The sequence below is a fragment of the Monodon monoceros genome, unplaced genomic scaffold (assembly GCF_005190385.1).
Source record: "Monodon monoceros isolate NGI ecotype Baffin Bay Population unplaced genomic scaffold, NGI_Narwhal_1 Super_Scaffold_18, whole genome shotgun sequence".
In the NCBI taxonomy this organism is placed as follows: domain Eukaryota; kingdom Metazoa; phylum Chordata; class Mammalia; order Artiodactyla; family Monodontidae; genus Monodon; species Monodon monoceros.
In genome coordinates, this window is record NW_021703774.1 from 164284007 (window position 1) to 164307589 (window position 23583).

At 57.5% G+C, this 23583-nt stretch overlaps 2 protein-coding genes across 2 annotated transcripts in view; one reads left to right on the top strand and one right to left on the bottom strand.

The window, feature by feature from the left end:
- Positions 1 to 13247, top strand: part of HSPG2 (heparan sulfate proteoglycan 2) — a 102065-nt gene extending 88818 nt beyond the window's left edge. Inside the window, exons 75-97 of the mRNA XM_029227271.1 lie at positions 966 to 1170; positions 1712 to 1809; positions 2224 to 2490; positions 3230 to 3339; positions 3542 to 3689; positions 3772 to 3888; positions 4545 to 4656; positions 5415 to 5559; positions 5643 to 5742; positions 5886 to 5995; positions 6120 to 6228; positions 6794 to 6892; positions 7281 to 7502; positions 7793 to 8037; positions 8365 to 8536; positions 8631 to 8753; positions 8840 to 8896; positions 10661 to 10736; positions 10819 to 10897; positions 11024 to 11094; positions 11295 to 11378; positions 11759 to 11862; positions 12009 to 13247. Coding sequence (XP_029083104.1) covers positions 966 to 1170; positions 1712 to 1809; positions 2224 to 2490; positions 3230 to 3339; positions 3542 to 3689; positions 3772 to 3888; positions 4545 to 4656; positions 5415 to 5559; positions 5643 to 5742; positions 5886 to 5995; positions 6120 to 6228; positions 6794 to 6892; positions 7281 to 7502; positions 7793 to 8037; positions 8365 to 8536; positions 8631 to 8753; positions 8840 to 8896; positions 10661 to 10736; positions 10819 to 10897; positions 11024 to 11094; positions 11295 to 11378; positions 11759 to 11862; positions 12009 to 12181 — 3026 coding nt within the window. The 3' untranslated portion in view covers positions 12182 to 13247. The remainder of the gene's footprint in view (positions 1 to 965; positions 1171 to 1711; positions 1810 to 2223; positions 2491 to 3229; positions 3340 to 3541; positions 3690 to 3771; positions 3889 to 4544; positions 4657 to 5414; positions 5560 to 5642; positions 5743 to 5885; positions 5996 to 6119; positions 6229 to 6793; positions 6893 to 7280; positions 7503 to 7792; positions 8038 to 8364; positions 8537 to 8630; positions 8754 to 8839; positions 8897 to 10660; positions 10737 to 10818; positions 10898 to 11023; positions 11095 to 11294; positions 11379 to 11758; positions 11863 to 12008) is intronic.
- Positions 13248 to 13645: 398 nt separating this feature from the next.
- Positions 13646 to 23303, bottom strand: LDLRAD2 (low density lipoprotein receptor class A domain containing 2). The gene is given in 6 exon segments (XM_029227038.1): positions 13646 to 13791; positions 13914 to 14096; positions 17046 to 17102; positions 17105 to 17176; positions 20324 to 20749; positions 23222 to 23303. Coding segments are annotated over 6 exon segments (966 nt in total).
- Between the last annotated feature and the right edge of the window lie 280 nt (positions 23304 to 23583).

Below are 23583 nucleotides of genomic sequence, written 5' to 3' on the forward strand. Positions count from 1 at the left end.
GGTCTCCTCAAGAGCCTGGACTGAAGTGAGCCCAGGTCCTGGGTTCAGTGCACAGCCCGATCACTTGAGAGTTGTGTGAACTTGGCCAAGTCAGCGAACCTCAAGCCTCACTGTCTTCACCCTGTAAAGTAGAGGGGACAATGCCAGCACCTAGGCTGACTTAGAAACGGACACATATGTAGAGCCCGTGGCACCTAGTAGGCACTTGGTAAATGGTGATAGTATGCATTTGACCCACCCTCCCATATGTCCCCTGCACCTGGACATTAGGTGCCTTCACCCGGGATCCTCCTATTTTAAATTTATTTATGTATTTATTTATTCATTTATTTTTGGCTGCATTGGGTCTTCATTGCTGTACACGGGCTTTCTCTAGTTGCGGCGAGTCGGGGCTACTCTTCATTACGGTGCACGGGCTTCTCTTTGCGGCGGCCTCTCTTGTTGCAGAGCACGGGCTCTAGGCGCGCGGGCTTCAGTAGTTGTGTCGCACGGGCTTAGTTGCTCCGCGGCATGTGGGATCTTCCAGGACCAGGGCCTGAACCCGTGTCCCCTGCTTTGGCAGGCGGATTCTTAACCACTGCACCACCAGGGAAGCCCCTCTCCTATTTTAGAATAGAGCCAGAATAGTCTTTGCTCTCCTTCCTTCAGGTGTCTGAATCTTTCCAAGGCCGACCCCTCCCGCTCTCGCCTTGGGCTGCCCTCCCCTCCCGAAGGCCAGGAGCTTCTGGGAGCACAGCCCAGCACTCCACAGGCTCTTAGTTGTGTTGATTGAATGACTGCACGAGTGAGCAGATGAATGAATCTGCCAATGAAAGGTCTTCTTTCCCTGGTCAGAGAGGCAAACAGGGGAACGTCCCCTGAATGTTAGGATGGGGGTTTCCTGGGTCCTGGAGAGGCATCGGGGATATCACACACACACGCACACACGCACACGCACACGCACAACCTCTTACCTGTCCCCACAGGCCCCTCCGGCTCTCTCCCCGCCACCCCCATCCCAGCAGGATCCGCGCCCACCGTTCAGGTCACGCCTCAGCTGGAGACCAAGAGCATAGGGGCCAGCGTCGAGTTCCACTGTGTCGTGCCCAGCGACCTGGGCACTCAACTCCGCTGGATCAAAGAAGGGGGTCAGCTGCCTCCCGGCCACAGCATACATGATGGGGTGCTCCGGTGAGTGGGGGCAGGGGCAGGACTGAACTTGGGCATCCCAGCCCAAGGCACCCAGTGGGGCTGTTAGAGTACCTATCCTACTGGGCTTAGCATAAAACAATGGCCTTGGGCAAGTCACTTCACCTCCCTGAGCCTCAGTGTTCTCAGCTGTACAGTGGGTTATATGAGACCAGAATGAGACAACCTAAAGCACTGAACACGGTGCTTAGCATGTGGAAGGCCTTCAGCAATCAGTGGCCCATGTTCGTATTATTGTTAAAGGGAAGAGAACAAGCTCTGAGGCCAGATATATACATGTGACCCAGATCTCAGCTCTGCTACTTGATAACTGTGTGATCTGGAACTCTAGACCACAAGGTCTTGGTCTAAAATGGGTGTGGTGATACTCACCCTGACTTCCTACCTACCTCCCATGGTTCTGGGGAGACTAGAAGTTTACATCGTGTGCTGATACCTGACGACTTTTAACTCCCGCACAACTGCAAAGTATTCTCACCAATTGTTTTTATTCACTGATGTCTTATTATTTTTTTCTTTACAGAATCCAGAACTTGGACCAGAGCTGCCAAGGGACGTATGTTTGCCAGGCCCATGGACCATGGGGACAGGCCCAGGCCAGTGCCCAGCTTGTTGTCCAAGGTAGGACGGTGGCTTCAGGCTTCTGCTAAGAGCAGGGGACAGAGATGAAGTGCACAGGGACCACATTCCCCAAGAAACCCCTTAAATGTGTACAGATAAAGAGAATTATTCGATTGTATCTTGAATACAGATACAAGGGGGGCTTGACAAATGTTGCAAGGGAGGGGGGAAGAAGGGAGATGGGCGGAGTGCTCAGACAAACCAATGAAAATGACTGCGGACGCACAAGTGAGTAAAACGAATGAACAAAGAGCGAACAAGTGAGCGTGCTAATGAGTGGATGCGCGAAAAAGCGAATGAAATGCTGAGTGCCTCGGGCTCCAGTGCTCACCTTTTCTGGGGCAGTCTGCGGCCTCTCTGAGCCCAGGCCTGCAGCAGGCTGGCCTCACTCTGTTCTACCCCATCCTCCCCCAGCTCTGCCCTCTGTGCTCATCAACATCCGGACCTCCGTGCAGACCGTGGTGGTCGGCCATGCCGTGGAGTTCGAGTGCCTGGCCCTGGGTGACCCCAAGCCTCAGGTGACGTGGAGCAAAGTTGGAGGGCGCCTGCGGCCTGGCGTCGTGCAGAGCGGAGGCATCGTCAGGATCGCCCACGTGGAGCTGGCTGACGCAGGACAGTACCGCTGCACCGCCACCAACGCCGCAGGCACCACCCAGTCCCACGTGCTGCTACTCGTGCAAGGTGAAGGCTGGCAGGGAGCTCTGCAGGGCCGGGGAGCGTGCAGGGGCTGCTCTCACGCCATCGCCTGCCTTACCTGTGCTACTCCTCCTTCCTGCTCTCTTGGGGATTTTCGATTTGGTGTATTTAGGGAGCGGGTTTCATAACAAGCAGGTGCCACAGGGATAGCAGTGAGTGTTCCTCTGGGGCAGCTGGAACTTGCAGGGAAAAGCTATGCCATGGGGCATCAAGAGGAAATCAGATAAGTAGTCGTCACCTGCTGGAGCTCCTGCTCTGACGAGGAAGACCTACAGCTCAGTCTGCTGGCAGAGACAGCACAAACACAAAACAGACGTAAAAGACAGTAAAACGTGGACAGTGGATGATGCCAGGCAGACACAATCTGTGTGCTCTTCAGAGGCTATTCTTTTTCACCCCAAGCCCTATCACTTGCCCCAAACTTACCCACACTGCCCTAGTACCCCCTCTTCAGGTCCCCAGAGGGCTGCACAATTTTCCACCCAGGTGTGTTGAAGAGGCTCGGTCTGTGGAGTCAGTTGAACCTGTCCCTGAGCCCTGGCTCTGCCTGGTTCCACCTGTGCAACCAGGAGTGAACAGCCACAGTTTCCTCATCTGTGAAATGGGGACACAGTGCCTCCCTTCCAGGGATGGCATGAGGATTAAATGAGTCAGGACACAGGCTGGGCTCACAAACGGTTGGTGTCATCAGGTTGATGGCCTGTGTCTCCTCCTCCCCTCCCAGCCTTGCCGCAGATCTCAACGCCCCCAGAGGTCCGTGTGCCCACTGGTTCTTCAGCTGTCTTCCCCTGCATGGCCTCTGGCTACCCCACTCCTGACATCACCTGGAGCAAGGTAAATGCTAGGCAGGAAAACAGCGGGCGTGCCTGAGGGGCAGGGACCAGGTCTTCACCATCTCGGTGCCCCCAGGAGCTGGCCCAGGCTTGGTCCAGAGTATGCGCTCCATGTCTGAGGGTGGGCCCCAGGCAGGGATGGGAGACGGGCCCCGTGGAGGTGTGGGCCAAGGCCAGGGTTCAACGTGCCAGTGTGTTTGCAGCTGGATGGGAACCTGCCGCCCGACAGCCGCCTGGAGAACAACATGCTACTGCTGCCCTCGGTCCAGCCCCAGGACGCGGGCACCTATGTCTGCACCGCCACCAACCGCCAGGGCAAGGTCAAGGCCTTTGCCCATCTGCAGGTGCCAGGTGAGACCACACACCCCGGGATAGGTGGCACCCTGCCCGCCACCTTGTGGGTGGCGTCTTGAACTGTGCTTTCTGCCCTCAGAGCGGGTGGTGCCCTACTTCACGCAGACCCCCCACTCTTTCCTGCCGCTGCCCACCATCAAGGATGCCTACAGGAAGTTTGAGATCAAGATCACCTTCCGGCCCGACTCAGCCGATGGTGAGCAGGGGAGGAGCTGATTGGGGGTCCCGGGGCTGGGGATCTCCAAAGTCACTGCCATCAGGGTATGAGCCCTGGCAGCCCCCAGTCCTCAGCCTTCCCTGCCCCGGGGGCTCCAGGCCGGCCGGGCCTCCCCCTCTGGCTCATGCCTCCTCTTCTCCATTCCCTCCTCTGTGATACCTGCACCCAAGCCTCCCCCGGTCCCTCTGCCACTGGTGCAGCAACCCCCAGTCCTTCTGTCCCATCTCCCTACTCCTGTCTCTGCTCCTTCCTCCTTTTCCCCATCTCTCACCCTTCCCTCCTCTCTCTCTCTCTCTTTCTCATCTGTCTCCTCCCACCTCTTACGGGTCTCTGGCTTTCACTGTCCAGGCCTCCTTCTCTACTCGGGTGAGTCTCCGCCTCCCTCTCCTCCTTCAGGTAGACCCTACAGTGTAAGTGAAGCAAATTCAGCTTCTTTCTAGGAGCTCTCAGCAAGGCCCTTCTATTTAGGGCCCCATCCTGAGAGTGAGACGGCCTGGCTGTGTGGGGTGTGCTGGAGGGAGGGACAGCAGTTAGCGAGGGGAAAGGCTCACAAGCTTGGGCCATTCGTTCCGGGGCTGGGCAGACAGGGAGCCTGTGGCTGGACGGGAGGCCCTAACACAGCTATGCCCGCCCAGGGATGCTGCTGTACAACGGGCAGAAGCGGATCCCAGGGAGCCCCGCCAACCTGGCCAACAGGCAGCCCGACTTCATCTCCTTCGGCCTTGTGGGCGGGAGGCCCGAGTTCCGGTGAGACCCTCACCCTCCCGGGTTACAGGGGAAGTGGGGCTGGGGGACTAGATTGCAGGACTTTCCCACCCTGGGCTGAGTTGTACGACGGAGGTTCTGAAGGAAGGAGGAGATGTGGCCGTTACCCTCGGTGACCCCCCGTGCTGCCAGGGCCAGCACAGTGCGCCAGCCGGGTGGCGGAGGAAGCAGCCTCAGACTTGCACACAGCTGCGGCAGAAATACTCAGCAGTGCTGAGTGTGTCCTTCCAGGGTGGGACCGCTGCAGGCCAGAATTCATTCATTCATTTATTCATTCAGCAGTTTTTTGCTGAATACCTACTATGTGCCAGGCACTGATACAAACAAAACAAATCAAGTTCTGGCCCTTGTGGGAATGTATATTCTAGTCGGGGAAGACCAGCCACAAACAAAGGAAAGAGACAAGGTCATCTCAGAGGGAGGAGTGCTCAGACAAACAGTGAGGCCAGGTGCTAGGCTGTAGGGCCTAGAGCCAGGGGCACTTGGAGCCCCGGGGGCTGCTCTGAATAAGCTCCCAGGGGAAGAGTGTAGGAGAAGAAGAACCCCTGGGGAGGGGCAGGGATAGGGTGAGCTGGGGGTGGTGATGGGGCAAGAGCACAAGGCAGGGACAGGAACCGGAGCAGGATGACAGGGAATGGCGTCGACCCCTTTGCCCAGCCTGGGCTCCTTGCCCAGCCCTTCCTACAAACCCCGTATCTGCTCTCTCCTGCCCCGGCCCTCCCTCCCACCCCGTGGAGCAGGTTTGATGCAGGCTCGGGCATGGCCACCATCCGTCACCCCTCACCACTAGCACTGGGCCAGTTCCACACCGTGACCCTGCTGCGCAGCCTCACCCAGGGCTCCCTGATCGTGGGCGGCCTGGCCCCGGTCAACGGCACCTCCCAGGTGAGACCCAGCCCCGTTCCTCTATCCCTAGCCCCTCCCCGCCTCCGCTCAGCCTCTGCCATTCCTGCCTTACCCCTGTCCAGGGCAAGTTCCAGGGTCTGGACCTGAATGAGGAGCTCTACCTGGGTGGCTACCCCGACTATGGCGCCATCCCCAAGGCAGGGCTGAGCAGCGGCTTCATAGGTGAACCCCCTCCCCACCTTCAGCCCTGGCCAGACCTCACCTGGCTGGCAAAGCACCTGGGAGGGCACTGCAGGGTGTGGGCTGGAGCTGGGCAGGCCTCCCAGCACCCCTGACTTGGCTCATCCTGCCTGCCCACCCCCCAGGCTGTGTCCGGGAGCTGCGCATCCAGGGTGAGGAGATCGTCTTCCACGACCTCAACCTTACAGCGCACGGCATCTCCCACTGCCCCACCTGTCGGGACCGGCCCTGCCAGGTAACCCCACACCGCACACTCCTCCCGGCCTCCCAGGCCGCTGTCCTCAGCCATGGCCGGCCCTGGTGGGGAGTGGGGAAGGGCCAGAGTGTTCTCGGTCTGACTTCCGGGGGCTGCTTTGCAGAACGGGGGCCAGTGCCAGGACTCGGAGAGCAGCAGCTATGTGTGTGTGTGCCCGGCTGGCTTCACCGGGAGCCGCTGTGAGCACTCGCAGGCCCTGCACTGCCACCCAGGTGTGTAGCCCACCCTCTCCATCACTGCCACTCCGGGCTCTTCCCTCTGCCCGTTGCTGCCCCGTCATATCCACCCCAGCTGCTAACCGTACTCACCACACTCTCTCCATCTTTCCCGAGTACTTAACCACTCTTGCTGGATTCTGACTTCCATCACTGCCATCCTAATATCCACCATGCCTCCCGTCTCTGCTACCCAAGCACTCATCCCCCGTCACTGTACCCGGACACTCCCCCCAGCCCCAATCACTGCTTCCTGGTACCTACCACCTTCCCATCTGTTACCAAGGCACTCACCCCACTACCCACCACCCAGGTACAGTCTTTCAAGAACAAAAGAGTCACTCGTTCACTCCCCCCCTTGCTCTCCCCTTCCCAGCCCCCTCTGGCCCCACCCTTGCCCGAATCCATTCCCCCTCCCCGGTCACCCAATGCAGCCCTCCCAGGAGTCCCGGCCCTAAGTAGCCAAGGCCCCCGGGGGGCCGTAGTTAGAGTTCTGGCATCAGGACCCCACCGTCTCCCAGGCCACCTCAGTGCCCTCCTCATTGGCCTGTGTGTCCCCCAGAGGCCTGTGGGCCCGACGCCACCTGTGTGAACCGGCCCGACGGCCAAGGCTACACCTGCCGCTGCCACCTGGGCCGCTCGGGGATGAGGTGTGAGGAAGGTAAGTGGAGCTGGGCCTGAGACCCCCAGGGGTCCCAGTAAGGACGGGGGAAGCTGGGCAGGGCATTCTGAGGCCATGACGGGCCCTATGGATGATAAAATTATTCCAGAGCCAGAGGGCCTCAAAGTCACCTGGCCAAGCTTCATGCCCAGCCTGAATCCCGTACGCAAGGGCCCCAAAGGGGAAGCCCATCTAATTGGAGATCCAGCCTGGTCTGTAGTGCTGGGGGCAGGGTGCTTCTAGGCTGTTGCAGCCATTGCCCAGCTGATCCCGAGCCTCTAGGACTGGAGAGTGGGGTGGGCAGGGGTCCCAGAGGAAGGCTGCATAGTTGGAGCCCTCCCAGGACTCTGGCATCCCCACTGCCCTGGCTGAGCTGTGGCTGCTGCAGGTGTGACTGTGACCACCCCTTCCCTGTCGGGCGCGGGCTCCTACCTGGCGCTGCCCGCTCTCACCAACACGCACCACGAGCTACGCCTGGACCTTGAGTTTAAGCCACTGGCACCTGACGGGGTCCTGCTGTTCAGCGGGGGAAAGAGCGGGCCTGTGGAGGATTTCGTGTCCCTGGCGATGGTTGGCGGCCACCTGGAGTTCCGCTATGAGTTGGGGTCAGGTGAGCACTGACACCAAATGCAGTTGAGCTGTAGGCACCAAGCTCCGTGCCCCCCTTGGCCCTCCACACCCCCAGGAGGCGGGAGGAATAAATTCTGAAGTCAGACCAACCAGAGTCCCCTGTTCTTCGCGTTCCTCTCTCCGTGTGACCTGAAGCAAGTCTCTGGACCTCTCGGGTTCCTCTGGGACATTGGGAGGCTGAAGGAGGTTCCCTGTCTGCTCGAGTTCCTGTAGGGGGTGGGACAGGGCAGAGGGCCATCCATGTGCCAACCCTGCCGGCGTCCTCCCCAGGGCTGGCCGTTCTGCGGAGCTCCGAGCCCCTGGCCCTGGGCCACTGGCATCACATGTCCGCAGAGCGTCTCAACAAGGACGGCAGCCTGCGGGTGAACGGCGGGCGCCCTGTGCTGCGCTCCTCACCCGGCAAGAGCCAGGGCCTCAACCTGCACACCCTGCTCTACCTGGGTGGTGTGGAGCCGTCCTTGCAGCTGCCCCTGGCCACCAACATGAGCGCTCACTTCCGCGGCTGCGTGGGCGAGGTGAGCGACTTCCAGACGGCAAGCGGGGAGGGCAGGGTGATTTCCCTCCGCCTGCAGCCAGCCCAAGGTGCTTGGGATCAGAGCCTCAGTTTCCTCCTCTGTAAAATGGGGATAATTACACCTGCTTTGAAGGTTGTAGTGAGGAGGGACTACACTGATGGATGCTCCTGGCACACAGTAGACCCTCGACTTTGGTCCTCCCCCCCGACCCTAGAAACCCACGTTACTGCTCAAGTTCCAGCCTGGGTTTCCAGCTACCCTCTGCTGGTACACCCATGCTTCAGCCTCCTGCCTTCTTCGAGTCCCTTGGTGTCCCTATGCCCACAGGTGTCAGTGAATGGAAAGCGGCTGGACCTCACCTACAGCTTCCTGGGCAGCCGGGGCGTCGGGCAGTGCTACGACAGCTCCCCGTGTGAGCGCCAGCCTTGCCGCAATGGCGCCACGTGCATGCCCGCCGGCGAATACGAGTTCCAGTGCCTGTGTCGAGACGGTTTCAAAGGCGAGGGAGCCCGGCCAGGCACTGGGAGGGAGGGATGGGGGGTGGTCAGTGGCCGCTCCAGCCCATGCCCACTCGCCTCTTCCCTGGCCCACAGGAGACCTCTGTGAGCACGAGGAGAACCCCTGCCAGCTCCGTGAGCCCTGTCTGCATGGGGGTACCTGCCAGGGCACCCGCTGCCTCTGTCCCCCTGGCTTCTCTGGCCCTCGCTGCCAACAAGGTAACTGCCCCAGCTTCTCTCCACCTCCCCCTTGGGGCGCTGGGGCCTGACACAGCCCACCGACTGGACCCTGCGTCTCCCCACAGGCTCTGCACATGGCATAGCGGAGTCCGACTGGCATCTTGAAGGCAGTGGGGGCAACGGTACGTACTTGCCGTGACCAGCCAGAGGAGCTGAGCAGGCTTGTCCCTCCCAGGCTTTGGGTCTCTCAGCCCCTCTTCCAATGACCCCACCCCTCCATCTTGGTCTCTGAATAAAACAAGCCCAGGTGAGAGGCTCCCTGGGCACAGAGAGACAGAATAAGAAGAGCACAGCTGCACAGAGCTGGGTCCTGCCCTATGCTCACTGCCTAGTGACTTTGGGCAGGCCTTTGAACCACTTTCACTTCTGTACCCTCCTCTGTATTCGTGCATTCCAGCAACAGACATGCATGTGTGCCCATCCTTGCCCTGGGAGCAGTAAATATAAGATGCGTAAGGCAGGACCCTTATTCTCAAGGATTCCACAATCTGTTTAAAAGCAATGATAATGATTTGTAAAAATGAATACTTATCGAACATTTACAGGCCCTGTGCTAACTGCATTATAGATACATATCTTATTTATCGCTAATGTAATAGGAGAGGTAGTGGCATAGTGGATAAGAGCCTGGGTTCAAATCCTAGCTCTACCACTTACTAGCTGTGTGACCTGGGTGACTCACTTAGCCTCTCTGTGCCTCAGTTTCCTCACGTATAAAATAGAAAGAAGTAACATCCTTCCACAAGGCTTTGGATAAAATTTTGTGTGAGAGTAAAATCCTTTAATGTATTTTAAATGCTTAGAGCAATGTCTGGTCCAGAGTGGGCACAGAATGTTAGCTTTTGTTAATATTATAGCAAAGACATAGGGTGGTTACAAGGATCCAGTTAAAAGTTATGTTTGTAGCTGGATGTGAAACTTCCTGCATGGTGACCGGCAAATAGTAGGTGCTTGGTAACTGTTAGCTGCGAACCTCATCAGTTGGTGGAGGGTGGCGAAGTGTCGCCTACCCTGGTAGCTGCCAGGCCCCAGGGGCCAGCACTGGCGTGGGATGGCTTTGAGCAGGTAGGGTTGGGGATGTTATAGCCACACACACAGTGTGGACGATGCAGCCGAAAGGTCTGGGTTGCCATCCAGGCTTCCCACTTCCTAGGCAAGTCACTCATCCCTGAACCTGTCTTCCCGTCTGTAAGATGGAGGGATTACAAAGGTTCAGAACCGTTTATGTGCCACTGACCTAGATGACCAGCTGCCCCAGTTTGCTCAGGACTGAGGAGCTTCTGGGGATGTGGGACTTTCAGAGCTAAAACCAGGACAGGACCCGGCAAATAGAGATGGTTGACCACCCTACCTGGACCCTACTGACTGCATAGAATGAAATACATAGGATTTCAAAGGGAATCAATTGTTCTGAAAGAAGGTTATCAAAATATTTGAAGTTTTTTGCATCTTTATTAACGCATTAAATACAAGATCTAGCGTTAGGGTTAGGGTTAGGGTCTTTAGTCCCAACAGCTACCACAATTGCAATAAGCGTAAACAATGTTTTGAAATATTTGCAGCAACTGTAATGCAATAAGGAAATCTTCCACTGGTGACTGAGTCACAGGCCCTGCTCCTCCTCAGTGTGTTGCCTACCTGCGTAACTAAAGGAACTGCTAACCTTCAGGGAGAAGAGAGCAAGGCTAGAACTGTAATGTTTTCCAAGCCAAGTTCACAGGCCTCTGAATTCTGCCCCCAGCCCCCTTGGGTCTCCAGGGACTGCAGGTTCAGAGCCCTGCAGTAGTACAGGTCGGGGTGGAGGTGGGGGTCAAGGGCACCAATGCGGGATGGATACTCCATGCGGGTGAGCAGGTGTCCCAGCATCGCCCCCACTCCCCCGACAGATGCCCCCGGGCAGTACGGAGCCTACTTCTACGATGACGGCTTCCTCGCCCTCCCTGGCCGCATCTTCTCCAGGAGGTGAGAAGAGAGTCTGTGGGCCCAGGGTGGGGGACGGGAATCTGGGGCTTCTGCCCTCTCACCCACTTCCCCCGCACCACAGTCACCCTGAGGTGCCCGAGACCATCGAGCTGGAGGTTCAGACCAGCACGGCCAGCGGCCTCCTGCTCTGGCAGGGCGTGGTAAGTGTGGACGTCCCGCCCAGGATCTCAGGGTTCCCAGCCCCCTGGTGGCCACAGGAGTGGGAGAGAGGAAGGAGGAGGCCACAGCTGTCGGTAGCCCCCGGGAACCCTGTGCTTCTCTGGCAGGAGGTGGGAGAGTCCGGCCGAGGCAAGGACTTCATCAGTCTTGGGCTTCAGGATGGGCACCTTGTCTTCAGGTGGGTCCTGGCACCCGACCCTTCCTCTCCCTTCCCTCAGCCCCCTTACCCTTCAGTGGCTTCCCCTCCGGTCAGCCCCATGGCCCCCCCCAGCAAGAAGCTGCAGTGCCCAGTGCCCCAGCTGCACACCACCACCACCGTCCCACACCCCCTCCAGTCCTGCCCCCTGCTCACACCCTCTTGGGTCTGTGTGACTGCAGCTACCAGCTGGGCAGTGGGGAGGCCCGCCTTGTCTCTGAGGACCCCATCAACGATGGCGAGTGGCATCGGGTGATGGCACTGCGGTAAGGGAGCCCCCCGGGCACTAGGGCGAAGGGCCCAGAGTCCTGCACTGGGACAGGACGCCCCCCATCATGCGCAGGGAGGCAGGCATTGAGCTCTGGGGAGACAGAACTTGAAGCCAGGGTCAGGGGAGAGCCCACCAGCCGGAGCACAGACTTCCAGGGCAGGACAGAACTCCATGGGGTGGGCGCACAAGCACCCTAGGGGATGGATGAAGCCTGTGGGACCAGATCTCTCATCCAGCGGAGGGAGGGGGCAAGAAAGAACTCAGGGAGCGGGGTCATGCTGCTCTGACTGGTCTCTGTAGCAAAGGGAGGGGCTCTCACTGGGTTGAGAAGGACGGGGGATCGGTGGTGAGGGGCCTGACCCCGTTCCACTGCAGAGAGGGCCGGAGAGGCTCCATCCAGGTGGACGGAGAGGAGCTGGTCAGCGGCCAGTCCCCAGGCCCTAACGTGGCAGTCAACACCAAGGGCAGCATCTACGTCGGTAAGTCTTGAGCTCGGGCCTCGTGCAGGCCTGGGGCCGCTCCTCCAGGTCGGGGAGGGCAAGGGGCTCCGGCAGAGGTAGAGCACGGGGCCTTCCTCCCCCCACCTCCTGGAGCTGACAGGCCCCGCCCTCTCCCTTCCCCGCAGGTGGAGCCCCCGACGCGGCGGTGCTGACCGGGGGCAGGTTCTCCTCGGGCATCACGGGCTGTATCAAGAACCTGGTGCTGCACTCTGCCCGGCCTGGCACCCCGCCTCCACAGCCACTGGACCTGCAGCACCGCGCCCAGGCGGGGGCCAACACGCGCCCCTGCCCCTCGTAGGCACTGCCTGCCCCACACGGACTCCCGGGCAGCGCCCCAGCCCCGCAGCGTCGACTATATTATTATTAATATTATTATTATGAATATTTTGTAAGAAACGGAGGCGATGCCACGCTTTGCTGCTACTGCCCTGGGCTGGACTGGAGGGTGGGCACGCCACCCCACACAGACACACCTGGGCAAAGCCACAGGCTGCTGGGCAGGGCGGGTTGCATGGGAGCAGATGCCTCAAAGGGTCACCAGGACTTGGGGTCGGCCACGGTGGCTGAGCAGGCTCAGAACTGCCCCCACCAACAGAGCCCCCCGAGGTAGTGCTGGGCTGCCCGTTTCTTCAGCCCTTGGGCAGCCCTCATTTCTACAGGAGCCAAACTCGGCTTCCAGCCTGGAGCCTCACCAGCTACCCGGAGCCTCACCAGCTACCTGGAGCAGAGGGCATCGCAGTGGCCTTCGCCACCCTCCTCCGGGTTGGGAAAGCTCTTCAGTGCTAACTGTGGTGCAAAAGGCAGCTCACCCCTGGGCAGGCAGCCCCCAGCCCTGCCAGCCCATGTCCCAGCGCCCCTCCACCTCCACCTAGCCAGCCAGGCCACCGGCCCCTGGCAGCCTCCCCGCTCCCACCAAGCCCTCCTGGCCTGCATCCCTCCCACCCCACACCTAGCCCAGGGCCCCCGCCCTGAGGGGCTGCAAGGGAAAGCCCACCTCAACTCTTACCAGGAGCTGCTACAGGCAGAGCCCAGCACTGAGAGTGTCTCCCTGCCTGCACCAGGCCACGTCCCCCCACTGATCTGGAAGTGAAGGCCCAGGGCACATGGGGGGAGGAGAGCATTGGTGGTCGGAAAGAGTTAATGCCTTGGGTAGGGGAGCCGGGACTCATGACTGGGAGGGACAGGAAGGGGGCGTGACAGCCCTGCCCCATCTGTGGGAGCCCCAGGGCCCAACTGGGGGCAAGCGCCTTCCCCACCAGCAACCCCCAGAGGTGGGTCCGGGACGCCTGGCCTCTGTGTCCTAGAAGGGACCCTCCTGTGGTCTTTATCTTGATCTTTCTTAATAAACGGTGCTATCCCCGCCAGGGCTGTCTCCTGTGTCTTTGACTACGACTGGACCCGTGGTACCTGAGGGTGGGCCAGGATGGGGCAAAGCAGGGCAAGTGAGGTCCGGGCGTGAAGCAAGGCAGCTTCAGGGGAGCGAGGCCCCTACTCCCTGCCCTTCACTGATCCAGCCGAGTGCCAGTCACCATGCAGGTTGCAGGGTCAGCTGCCTCCTGTGGCCTTCACCATGACCCTGTGAGGCAGGAATCATCCCATTTTCCAGAGGGGCAGACTGAGTCTCGGAGGGTTATATGATCTGCCCAAGGTTAGACAGCCCTGTGGGGGGTGGGGGCAGAACTCGGGGACTGTCTGACCCCAGAGCCCACTCTCCTTCCTCTGATGCCCACAGCCTCTCTAAGGATGACCCCCCTGACCTGGCTTACTCAGCCGCAGGCCCCCAGGGGCCACCTGGCCAGGACGTGTGTAACATGGTGCACACCACCAGCCCCCCAAGCCAGCCGGCTGGAGGAGCAGCAGCTCCAGAGGAGGCCCACGAGGAGGCCAGCCACCCCCGTGGCTGGAGGCCTGTAGAAAGAAAGAGCACTCAGGCCTCAGCCTGGGCCAGCTGCCCCCACCCATCGCTGGAGAGGGACAAGTGTGGTCTCGGCGGAAGGAGCAGCAGCAGGTAACAACCAAGAGCCATCCACCTTCCGGAGCGGCATCCTGTCGTGCAGGGTCCCGGCGTGCTGGGGGGCTCCTCTCAGCTGCAATCCCCAGGGGGCCCACAGACCCGAGAGCTGGGGGAAGAGTCAGGGGCCCGGAGGTACCATCATCCGTACTCCCTTCCTGGCTGGGCACCGGAGAGGGACCGGCAGTGGCAAATAACAGCTCTAACACACTGAGATCTGCCCCTTGCAGGCTATGATTATGTCTCGTTTAATCCTCCCCAAACCTCTTAGTGTTAGTATTTTTATTTCACAGATAAGAGAAGTGAGGCACAGAGAGGTTAAGTCACTTGCCCAGATCACACAGCTGGAAGTGACAGGGGTGGACTTGAATTCACAGTCTAGCTCCAGGGGCTGGGGGTGGATGAATGGAGCTACTTCTCAAGGAGTAATGCTGTATTGAGCATTTTCTCTGCACCAAGAACCATGCTCTGTGCTGGGCCCTTCACCCACAGGGTTTCACTTAAAGTTCATGACAAATCTGAGAGGTTAGGTTTATCATCCCCAGTTTACGGATAAGGAAACGGAGACATAGAGAGGTTCATTCTTCCACTCATTTGATGAGTATTTTTCAATCACCTGCCTACTGTACCCCAGGCATTGCTCTAGGGACTGGGGGATATGACAGCAAAACAGACAAAAAGGCCCCCATGGAGCTGGCGTTTTAGTGCGAGGCAACACAAAACACAAATTCCACCATGTGTCAAGTGGAGACAGGAGCTACGAGGGGAAATCAAGCAGGAAGGAGGGACAGGGCGCGGCGAGGGGCAAGGTTGCTACTTTTCTTTCAATTGCGGTAAACTCTACAAAACAAAATGTACCATTTTAACCGTTTTTAAGTACAGTTCCGTAGTATTAAGTCCATCCATATTGTTGAGCAACCATCAACACCATCCATTCTCAGGACTGTTTTCCTCTCATAAAACTGAAACTCTGTACCCATTGTGAATAACTCCCCATTTCCCCTCCACAGCCCCTGGCAACCATCATTCTGCTTTCCGTCTCTTTGAGTTCTCTGGATGTCTCATCTAGGTAGAATCACATAGTATTCATCCTTTTGTGACTGGTTTACTGCAGTCAGCGTAATGTCCTCAAGGTTCATCCATGTTGTAGCATGTGTCGGCATTTCCTTCCTTTGTAGGGCTGAACGATATTTCATTGTGTGGACATACCACGTTTTGTTTACCTGTTTTGCTTTCAATGGACACAGGGCTGCTTTTCGTGTTTTTTTTTTTTTTTTTTTTGGCCGCACAGCTTGTGGGATCTTAGTTCCCCGACCAGGGAACCCGTGGCCCCTGCAGTGGAAGCGCAGAGTCCTAACCACTGGACCGCCCAGGGAAATCCCAGGGTTGCTATTTTTAAACAAAGGGGTAAGGAAAGAGCTCATGGAGAGGGTGAGGGTTAAGCCAAGACCTGCAGAAGGCAAAGGAATGAGCATGTGAACCTCTGGGAAAAGCCTTCCAGGTAGAGGAAAGAGCTAGTGAGAGACCAGAGGCAGGACAAGACTGGAGCGTGGAAGGAGCTGCCAGGGGCCGGAGTGGAGGAGCTGTTGGAGCAAGCGAGCAGGTGGGAGGTGACGGGCCAGGTCACTCAGGGCCTGGGGGCCCCTGGGAGGCTTGTGTGGGCTGAGTGAGGAGTGAGGAGGGTCCTGCGCACGGGAGTGACGCGATCTAACTTAGTGTTTTAAAAGGCTCCTCTGGGGAATTCCCTGGCAGTCCAGCGGTTAGGACTCCACGTTTCCACTGCTAGGGGCCCAGGTTCAATCCCTGGTCCGGGAACTAAGATCCCGCAAGCCGAGGGGTGCGGCCAAAAGAAAAGAATAAAATGCTCCCCTGGCAGGAGAGCTTAACTCCCTGCTAGTCTGTGGGCTGCGCGTGATGACTTCCTCCCAAAGAGGACAGTGTGGGGAGAGGAGACAGAGTAACAGCGGAGAAGCCGACAAACACAGCCTCAACCCGGTGACCAAGGCCAACATCAACATCCGTGGACCGTGTTGGGCAGTGATCGCGTTGATCTGGCCTGGTGTGCACTTGACCTCTGGGATCTTCCTCCTCATAACCCACGACTGCAGTCTTATCATGAGGAAAACATCAGATTAATTCCGACAACACTGATGGCTTCGTTATGGGCTGAGAGGGAAAAGGGAGTAAAGGGCCACTCAACCGTTTGGGCCTGAACAACCGGAATTCAAAGCTGCCACTGAGTGAGAAGGGGACACGGGTGAGAAGCAGGACGCAGGGCCGGCTGTGGATCATGAGTTCAGTTTGGGGCAAGTTAAGTGTGAGACCCGCCTGCACAGCCACGTGGAGATGTCAGGTGGGGAGGTGGTTATATAACTAGTGTTCGAAGACGAGTCCAGCTGGCGATACGGTATAAAGGAGAACGAGGGGGGAACGGGTGTGGCAGCTGGAGGAGAGGACATAGGGCCCGGGCCTCTGGGCACAGAGCATAGTGTCAGGGAGGACCCTGAGGAGTGCCTGGGGAGGGAAATGTATGGGCTCCCGGGAAGCTGGGTTTTACCCCTCAGCCAGGTGCATTTTTGCAACGAACAACCCGTTCAACAGGACATGGCAACCCTGACTGGGAGTGGGGCATGTCCAGATTCCTAAGAAGGATAATCAGGGGTGACCTAGTCTGGTCCCCTCTGTCCATCCACAGAGGTCATTCCTGGTTATGTCACTCAGTGACTCTATGACCTTGGGCAAGTCATTTCTCCTCCCTAGGCCTCAGTTTCCCCATCTATAAAATGTGGGAGTCAGGCTGGATCAATGGTTTTCAAAGTCTTGAAGGTCAAACTCAAGTCTCTCAGTGGAACATCAGTCAGCCACGGCCCAGGCCTCCCACGTCCAGTTAAGTAGAGCATCTCTCCTTGTGATGTCTGGGGCCTCTGCAAGGCTCTGTGTAGGAAAATCTTCCACCACTGAAACGACATTTGGAAGCAGCTGGATTCGATCACCATTTGAGCTCTAACATCCTCTGGTCCTCAGGCAGTCTGGTCTGAATGGATTCCCCACTACTGTGCTTCACCTCATCCTCTCCTGCCGCACCCGTGCCTCCGGCCTCCAGCTTCTAACCCAGCTGCTCAGCAGGACCCAAGCCACACCTGTCACTGACCTCTGCAGTTAGCTGCTGCCCAAGAAGCCTGGTCACTGCCGTCGCCACAGTTGTCCGTGCCCAGGGACCGCACACCAGCCTCGGGGGGATGCACCTGTGGTTCTGACATTGGAAGTAGGCACAACAGCATCCTGGGGTTGAGAGGGGAGGCACGACGAGGACGCTGAGCACCGCAGAATGTTTGGCCCTATGGGGAGGGGATGCGGGAGGTGTGAGCAGGAGAGGCTGTCTCCATGTGCGTGCAAATGAGGGTACGGATGAGACAGGGGTATGATCGTAAAGATGATGATGGGGATGGGGATGATGACGGCAGCTAACATTTATTGAGCTCCTATTGCAAGCCAGGCGTGGTTCACATCCCAGCTCATTAAGTTCTTACCTTAACCCCATAGGGTCAATACTATTATTAATCCCATTTTAGAGATGAGAAGACCGAGGCACAGGGAGGTTAGGTCACTAGACCAAGGCCACACAGCTTGTATCTAAGCAGCAGGATAGGAATTCAGCCCCATGCTCATGAGCACTGTGGCACCCAGTGTGTGTATGTGTATGCACGCGTGCGTGCACACAGCCTATGGTAGCCCAGCAACCTGAACATTCCAAACTCATTCCGGCTCGTGGCACTGCACCTGCCATCAGCCCTGCCCGTAACTGCATGGCTTGCTCCCCTCAGGTCTCCACTCAAATGTCATCGTGTTGGAAGGCCTGCCCTCACCTCCACGTGAGAACGGCACACCATCCCTCCCCCACCGCCCCTTTATCCGGATTTGGGTTCCTCTGCAGCACTTACCACCTCTGCAGATTATGGATTTGATCGGTTCTTTGTTTATGGTCTGCCTCCCCCACTAGAATGTCAGCTCAAATGGGGCAGGGACTTCTCTTTCATTCACTGCTGCATGTATCCCTGGAGCCTAGAACAGCACCTGGCACAAGGGCAGGTACTCAATCTTTGTTAAATGAATGAATAGGCACACAGGTGAGAGAAGGGTATGACTTGGTGCACAGGGTGTGGCAGACAGGTTTGGCTTACCCAGCACCCCATTCTGTGGAGAAAAGCTGGTTCAGGAGGGACTGACCAATACCATGGCTCAGAGGTGGACATGGGGATCAGAGCATCCATTCCTGGCCCCGGGAACGGACACATGGCCCATGTGACTAATCAAATTTGGCCCCGAGGGCTTTTGCTAGAACCATAAGAAAAGATCTTCGCGGTTCCCTGGCAGTCCATTGGTTAGGACTCAGCTCTTTCACTGCTGGGGGCCCAGGTTCAATCCCTGGTCAGGAACTGAGATCCTGCAAGGCACTCGGCGCAGCCAAAAAAAAAAAAAAAAAAAGTGAGAGAGAGAGAAAAGATCCTCGCTCTTTATTTCACTGAGGTGAGAGTTATAAGGGGGACTGTGGGCTTGGAGCTGCAGGGTCACCTTGCTGCCAAGTAGAAAGAGGAACTGGAGCTGCCTGAGATGGAAGCCAAACAGACCCGGTGCAATGCAAAGGGAGAGAACAAAGAGATAGAGCCCAGGTGGCATTCCTTGATCTCCTGAATCCAGCTATACCTGAACGAACGCCTTAATATCCCAGTTATAGGAGCCCCCCAAATTCTCCTTTGGCTTAAAGCCAACTTGACTTGGGGTTTTTTCATGTGCAAATGAGAGTGAATGCTCTGATTTATAAAAGACGTGCAGGGGTAAGAGTGAATATCTATGAGAGAGAAAACACAAACAGTAATCCAAGTAAAAAGTGGTGAAAAGTGATCCGAGGAAGCCAGAGCTGTGACAGGGCTTCGCCACTGCCGCCTGCTTTCGAGTCCAACCCTGCTAACCACAAAGCAGCCGCAACATGCTTGGCCGGTACCTCACGGAAGGTGAGAAAGGGAGGGAGGGAGGAAAGGAGGGAGGGAGGGGTTGATTTCCAATTAGCCTGAGAGATCTGCTTGCAAAACAATATAATAGGACCCTTGGCACGCTACAGCCCACAGGAGCCAGAAAGGGGAACCCAGGCACCATCAGTCATGGCCCCAAAGGCACACATGAGACAGCAGGGGGTGCTCTCTGACCAGCTCAGGTTGAAGGGCTGTCCGCGGCCTGGCGTGTCGAGGTCCAGCTCCTGGTGAACCTGTGCTGGCTCTCAGAGGCCCCCCTGTTCTTGCCTTGAAGTGCTCACAACCCCACGTTTGTTTTGTTTTGTTTTGTTTCTTTGCGGTACGCGGGCCTCCCAGCGCCGTGGCCCCTCCCGCTGCGGAGCACAGGCTCCGGACGCGCAGGCTCAGCGGCCATGGCTCAGGGGCCCAGCCGCTCCGCGGCACGTGGGATCTTCCCGGACCGGGGCACGAACCCGCGTCCCCTGCATCGGCACGCGGACTCTCAACCACTGCGCCACCAGGGAAGCCCCAACCCCATGTTTAATTCTCCAGTCTGGATATTTTGCCAGCGAGGGCGATGATACTTCTCCGAGGTTTTGGAAACTTCTGGGCTTTGGCAGCTCCTCTGCTGAAACATCAGTGAGTGTCTTCAGTCCTGGGGAAACCTGCTGGGACTAAAGCCTTGACTCAATTGGAGCAGAGGACAAACTCTAGCAGTTAAAGCCCAGCTCCTCCACCTCTGAGCTGGGAGTCCTGTGGCGCTTCACTCAACCTCTCCAAGCCTGTTTCCCATCAATAAATACGAGGGTATGAGCACTGGCCCAGCAGAGCTGCTGTGAGAACAGATGGGATCTGGCATAAGAAGGGCCACAGGCAGTGCTCAACGAGGGATTATTATTATCAGTTCCCTTTCCTTGCCTAAGTGGGTTTCTGTCACTTACAGCCACCAGAGTCCCAACTCTCGACCCCTCTGCAGTTGGGTGGACCCAGGACGGAGAAGCCAGTGTGCGAACGTGAGAGTGTGTGAGTTGCACGGCAGTGTGCAAAGTGGTACTGTGTACAATGAGGTGTGCATGATGTGAACTGTGTGGGGGGGAGGGTGTACAGTACGCCAGGCCTGTGGGTTGGGTGTTTCAGTCTGTGTGGTGCAGGTGGGTGTGCCAGGTGTGTACGAGGTGTGAGTTGTGCACAGGTACAGTGTGTGTGAGTGGGGTGGGTGCTGGAGTGTGAGGTGTGTGAGTGTGTGGGAATCGTGTGGGAGTGGGAGTTGTGTGTGAACAGGTGAGGGGCTGGTCCGCGCATCCATGGAACTCAGGTTTATGGGGTTGGCTCTTTGGGTCTGGACCGCCCCTTCCTGAAGCCCCTGACCCTGCCGCCAGGCCCCAGCCCCCGCCCTCTCTCAGGACCAGCCCGCACCCACCCAACCGGAAAGAGGAGACTTCGCCTACGAAGTCCACGCGGGGCTGGCAGCCTCTGGTGACCAGGCGCAGGCCCAGGAAGTCCCCGGAGGACGCCACCGGCCCAGTGATGATCAGGCCGCAGAACCGGGCCCCCAAGGGGCATGGCGCCCCCGGTGGGCCCTCGTAGAACTGCAGGTAGGACCCGGGTGCGCAGGGGTCCTCCGGCGCCGGCGCCGGGGAGGAGGTGTTGGGCGCCGCCGGGGTCAGGCTGTAGACCAGGAAGAAGCGGAACTGGAAGCGGCTCCTGTCGCCGGGGGTCGCCGCCCGCATCCAGAGCCTGCTGTCGGTGTCCGGGGCCATGAAGTAGAAGCGGCGCGACGCGGAGTGCGAGCGTAGCAGCAGCCCGTCCGCCTGCCACGTCCGGCCGCACAGGTCCACCAGGTAGGCTGCGGGGAAAAGCACCGACCCTGGAACCACGCGGTCCCGTTCCAAGCCTGGCCCTGCCTTCTGCCCGTTGTGTGACCCCCGAGTGAGTCACTCAGCCTCTCTGAGCCTCAGTCTTCTTGTCGGGAAAATGGGGATGATTGAGCAACGTCAGAATTTTTGTGAGGATTAAAAAATGTAATTCAAGTCCTCAATCTCGTATTCAAAAACCCTAGGATGTGTTTCAGAATTTTTCAGATTTTAGAAAGATATATAATACGTTGCAGCCCCAAATGGAGTCTGCCACAGCCCTCCACAATCAAACACATTTTCTAGAGCAATTGCACAGAACAGTTACCCTAAGTAGGACAAATACAGACTGTAAACAGCCTCCTGTCAGTTCAGGTCAGGTGTTGCCAGTTAGTTAGCTAAGAACAAATTTTGGTTGTCAGAGCTTTTCATATTTTGTAGTGGAAACTAAAGGATTGTGGACGTGTATGGGTTCAGTGCTTAGGGTGGTGCCTGGCATTTAATGAGCATTACGGAAGTGTTATTCAAGGATGGGGGAGGGAATTTCCTGGCCTTCCCTCCAGTGGTTAGGACTCCGCACTCTCGCTGTGGAGGGCCCAGGTTCAATTCCTGTTCGGGAAACTAAGATCCCACAACCCTCGCAGTGCAGCCAAAAAATAAAAGGATGGGGGAGACACGGTTGGGCACCTGCCCAGCCAACAGGCATTCCGTTTCTCCTTGCTAAGAGAAACTTAATTCTCCTCAATTATCAGAGAGCCCCCCTGGTCTTTGGCCTAAACCAAGCCTTGTAATCCTAATTCCATTTGACAGGTTTAGGGATTGGCCTGTGAACTGATTCTGGCCAATGAGATTTAAGGAGAGGTTTGCTGAGCATTCCTGGGAAAGGTTTTCTTCCCTGATTTTTTTAGAAAAAAAAAAAAGGAGGGAGAGCTGTGTGATGAGGAGCCCCTTTTTCTTCCTGCTTTTGAAAGCTATTGACTGAGGATGTGATGCCCAGAGCTGCAGCAGATATCTTGCAAGGATGAGGTCATGAGAATTATGGGGGAGCCCTGACATGGCTGAGCTGCTGAATTAACCATTTCTGGACTCATCTATGGCCTCTCTTCTTAAGTGAAATAATAAATGTCCTTATGGTTTGTTTTTTTTGTTGTTTTTTTTTTTTTTTGCAGTACGCGGGCCTCTCACTGCTGTGGCCTCTCCCGCCGCGGAGCACAGGCTCCGGACGCGCAGGCTCAGCGGCCATGGCTCACGGGCCCAGCCGCTCCGCCGCATGTGGGATCTTCCCAGACCGGAGCACGAACCCGCGTCCCCTGCATCGGCAGGCGGACTCTCAACCACTGCGCCACCAGGGAAGCCCTGTCCTATGGTTTAAGCTCTGTTTAGTCTGGTAACTGTTACTTACAACCCAAAACATCCTCACTGGTACAGGGTTGTTGTGAGGATTAATGAGATAACGTGTAAGTACTCAAACCATCTGATTTTTGTAAGGATAGAAGGAGAACAGGACGTGGCTTTTCTGGTGCATGGTAGGGGCACCAGTGGTGCTTGAGGACAAGCCGGGATGTGGGTCTTCGGGGGAGAAATTCTCCATTAGGGCTCAGGATGTGGGAGCATCTTCTCATATCTGTGCAGACCTACTAAAGCCAGAACCTGCCCTGGAGGCACACGGGACAGGCGGAGGTTCAGAGAGTGGGTGAACGAGCACCTTCTATGAGCTGGGCACTGTCTATGTGTCTTGCATGGTTTATCTCACCTTATATGCACAATAATAATAGTCCCTTAAGGCAGCGGTCCCCAACCTTTTTGGCACCAGGGACTGGTTTTGTGGAAAACAGTTTTTCCACAGACGGAGGTCGGGGGGTGGGGATGGTTCAGATGGTAATGCGAGCAACGGGGAGCGACGGGGAACAACGGGGAGTGACGGGGAACGTCGGGGAGCAACGGGGAGTGACGGGGAACGTCGGGGAGCGACGGGGAGCGACGGGGAGCGGCAGATGAAGCTTCGCTCTCTTGCCCACCACTCACCTCCTGCTTTGAGGCCCGGTTCCTAGCAGGCCTCGGACTGGCCCTGGGGGTTGGGGACCTCTGCCTTAAGGGGCAAGGGCCTATTATTCTTTCCATCTTACTGCTGAAGAAACCAAGTCTTAGACAGTGGAAACAGTAATGTCAAGGGTGTGTGTGTGAATGCAGGGCCGTCTGACTCCAAAGCCCACAGTGTTTCCCGGTGCCAGACTGCCCCACCCGCCCCCAGACACCTGCTTCTGGGTGACTTGGAGCTCCAGCCACCCAGAGGGGTGGGGGTGGACTTGAGGGTGCCAGCCAAGACCAGGCACAGGGTTTCCCAGTGTCCCCCAACTCAAGGGATCCCAGCTCATCAGGGTGAGTGCTGATTGAGGAAACACAATCTCAAAGGGTGGTGGGACCTGAATCTCCTGCCTGCCCCAGCCAAGCCACCTTGTACTCACCTGTGTGCAGAGCAGATGCAGTCAGGGCAGTTGCCCCCAGCAGGAGCAGCCTTTGGGGCAGCTGCAGAGGACAGGCTTCCATCCAGGCCCTCCTGTGCCCAGCGATGGGGAAGACCTGCAGAATCTTCAGTTTGGGGTCTTTGGGGAGACTGGGGTATAGGGGCCTGGTTAGGCCAGTGGAGGGATTGGCAGGATATAGAGAGCAAGGGAGGCAAGTACGCCAGCTCCTCTGGTCTCTTCAGTGATGTTTGTGCTCCCTGTTCCAGATCCTTCTTCAGATCAGGATTGTGTCTAGGGTTGCCATGGAGATTTGGGACTGGGGCTGGAGCCTGGGGAGAGAAGGCGGGGAGGATGTCTGCTCA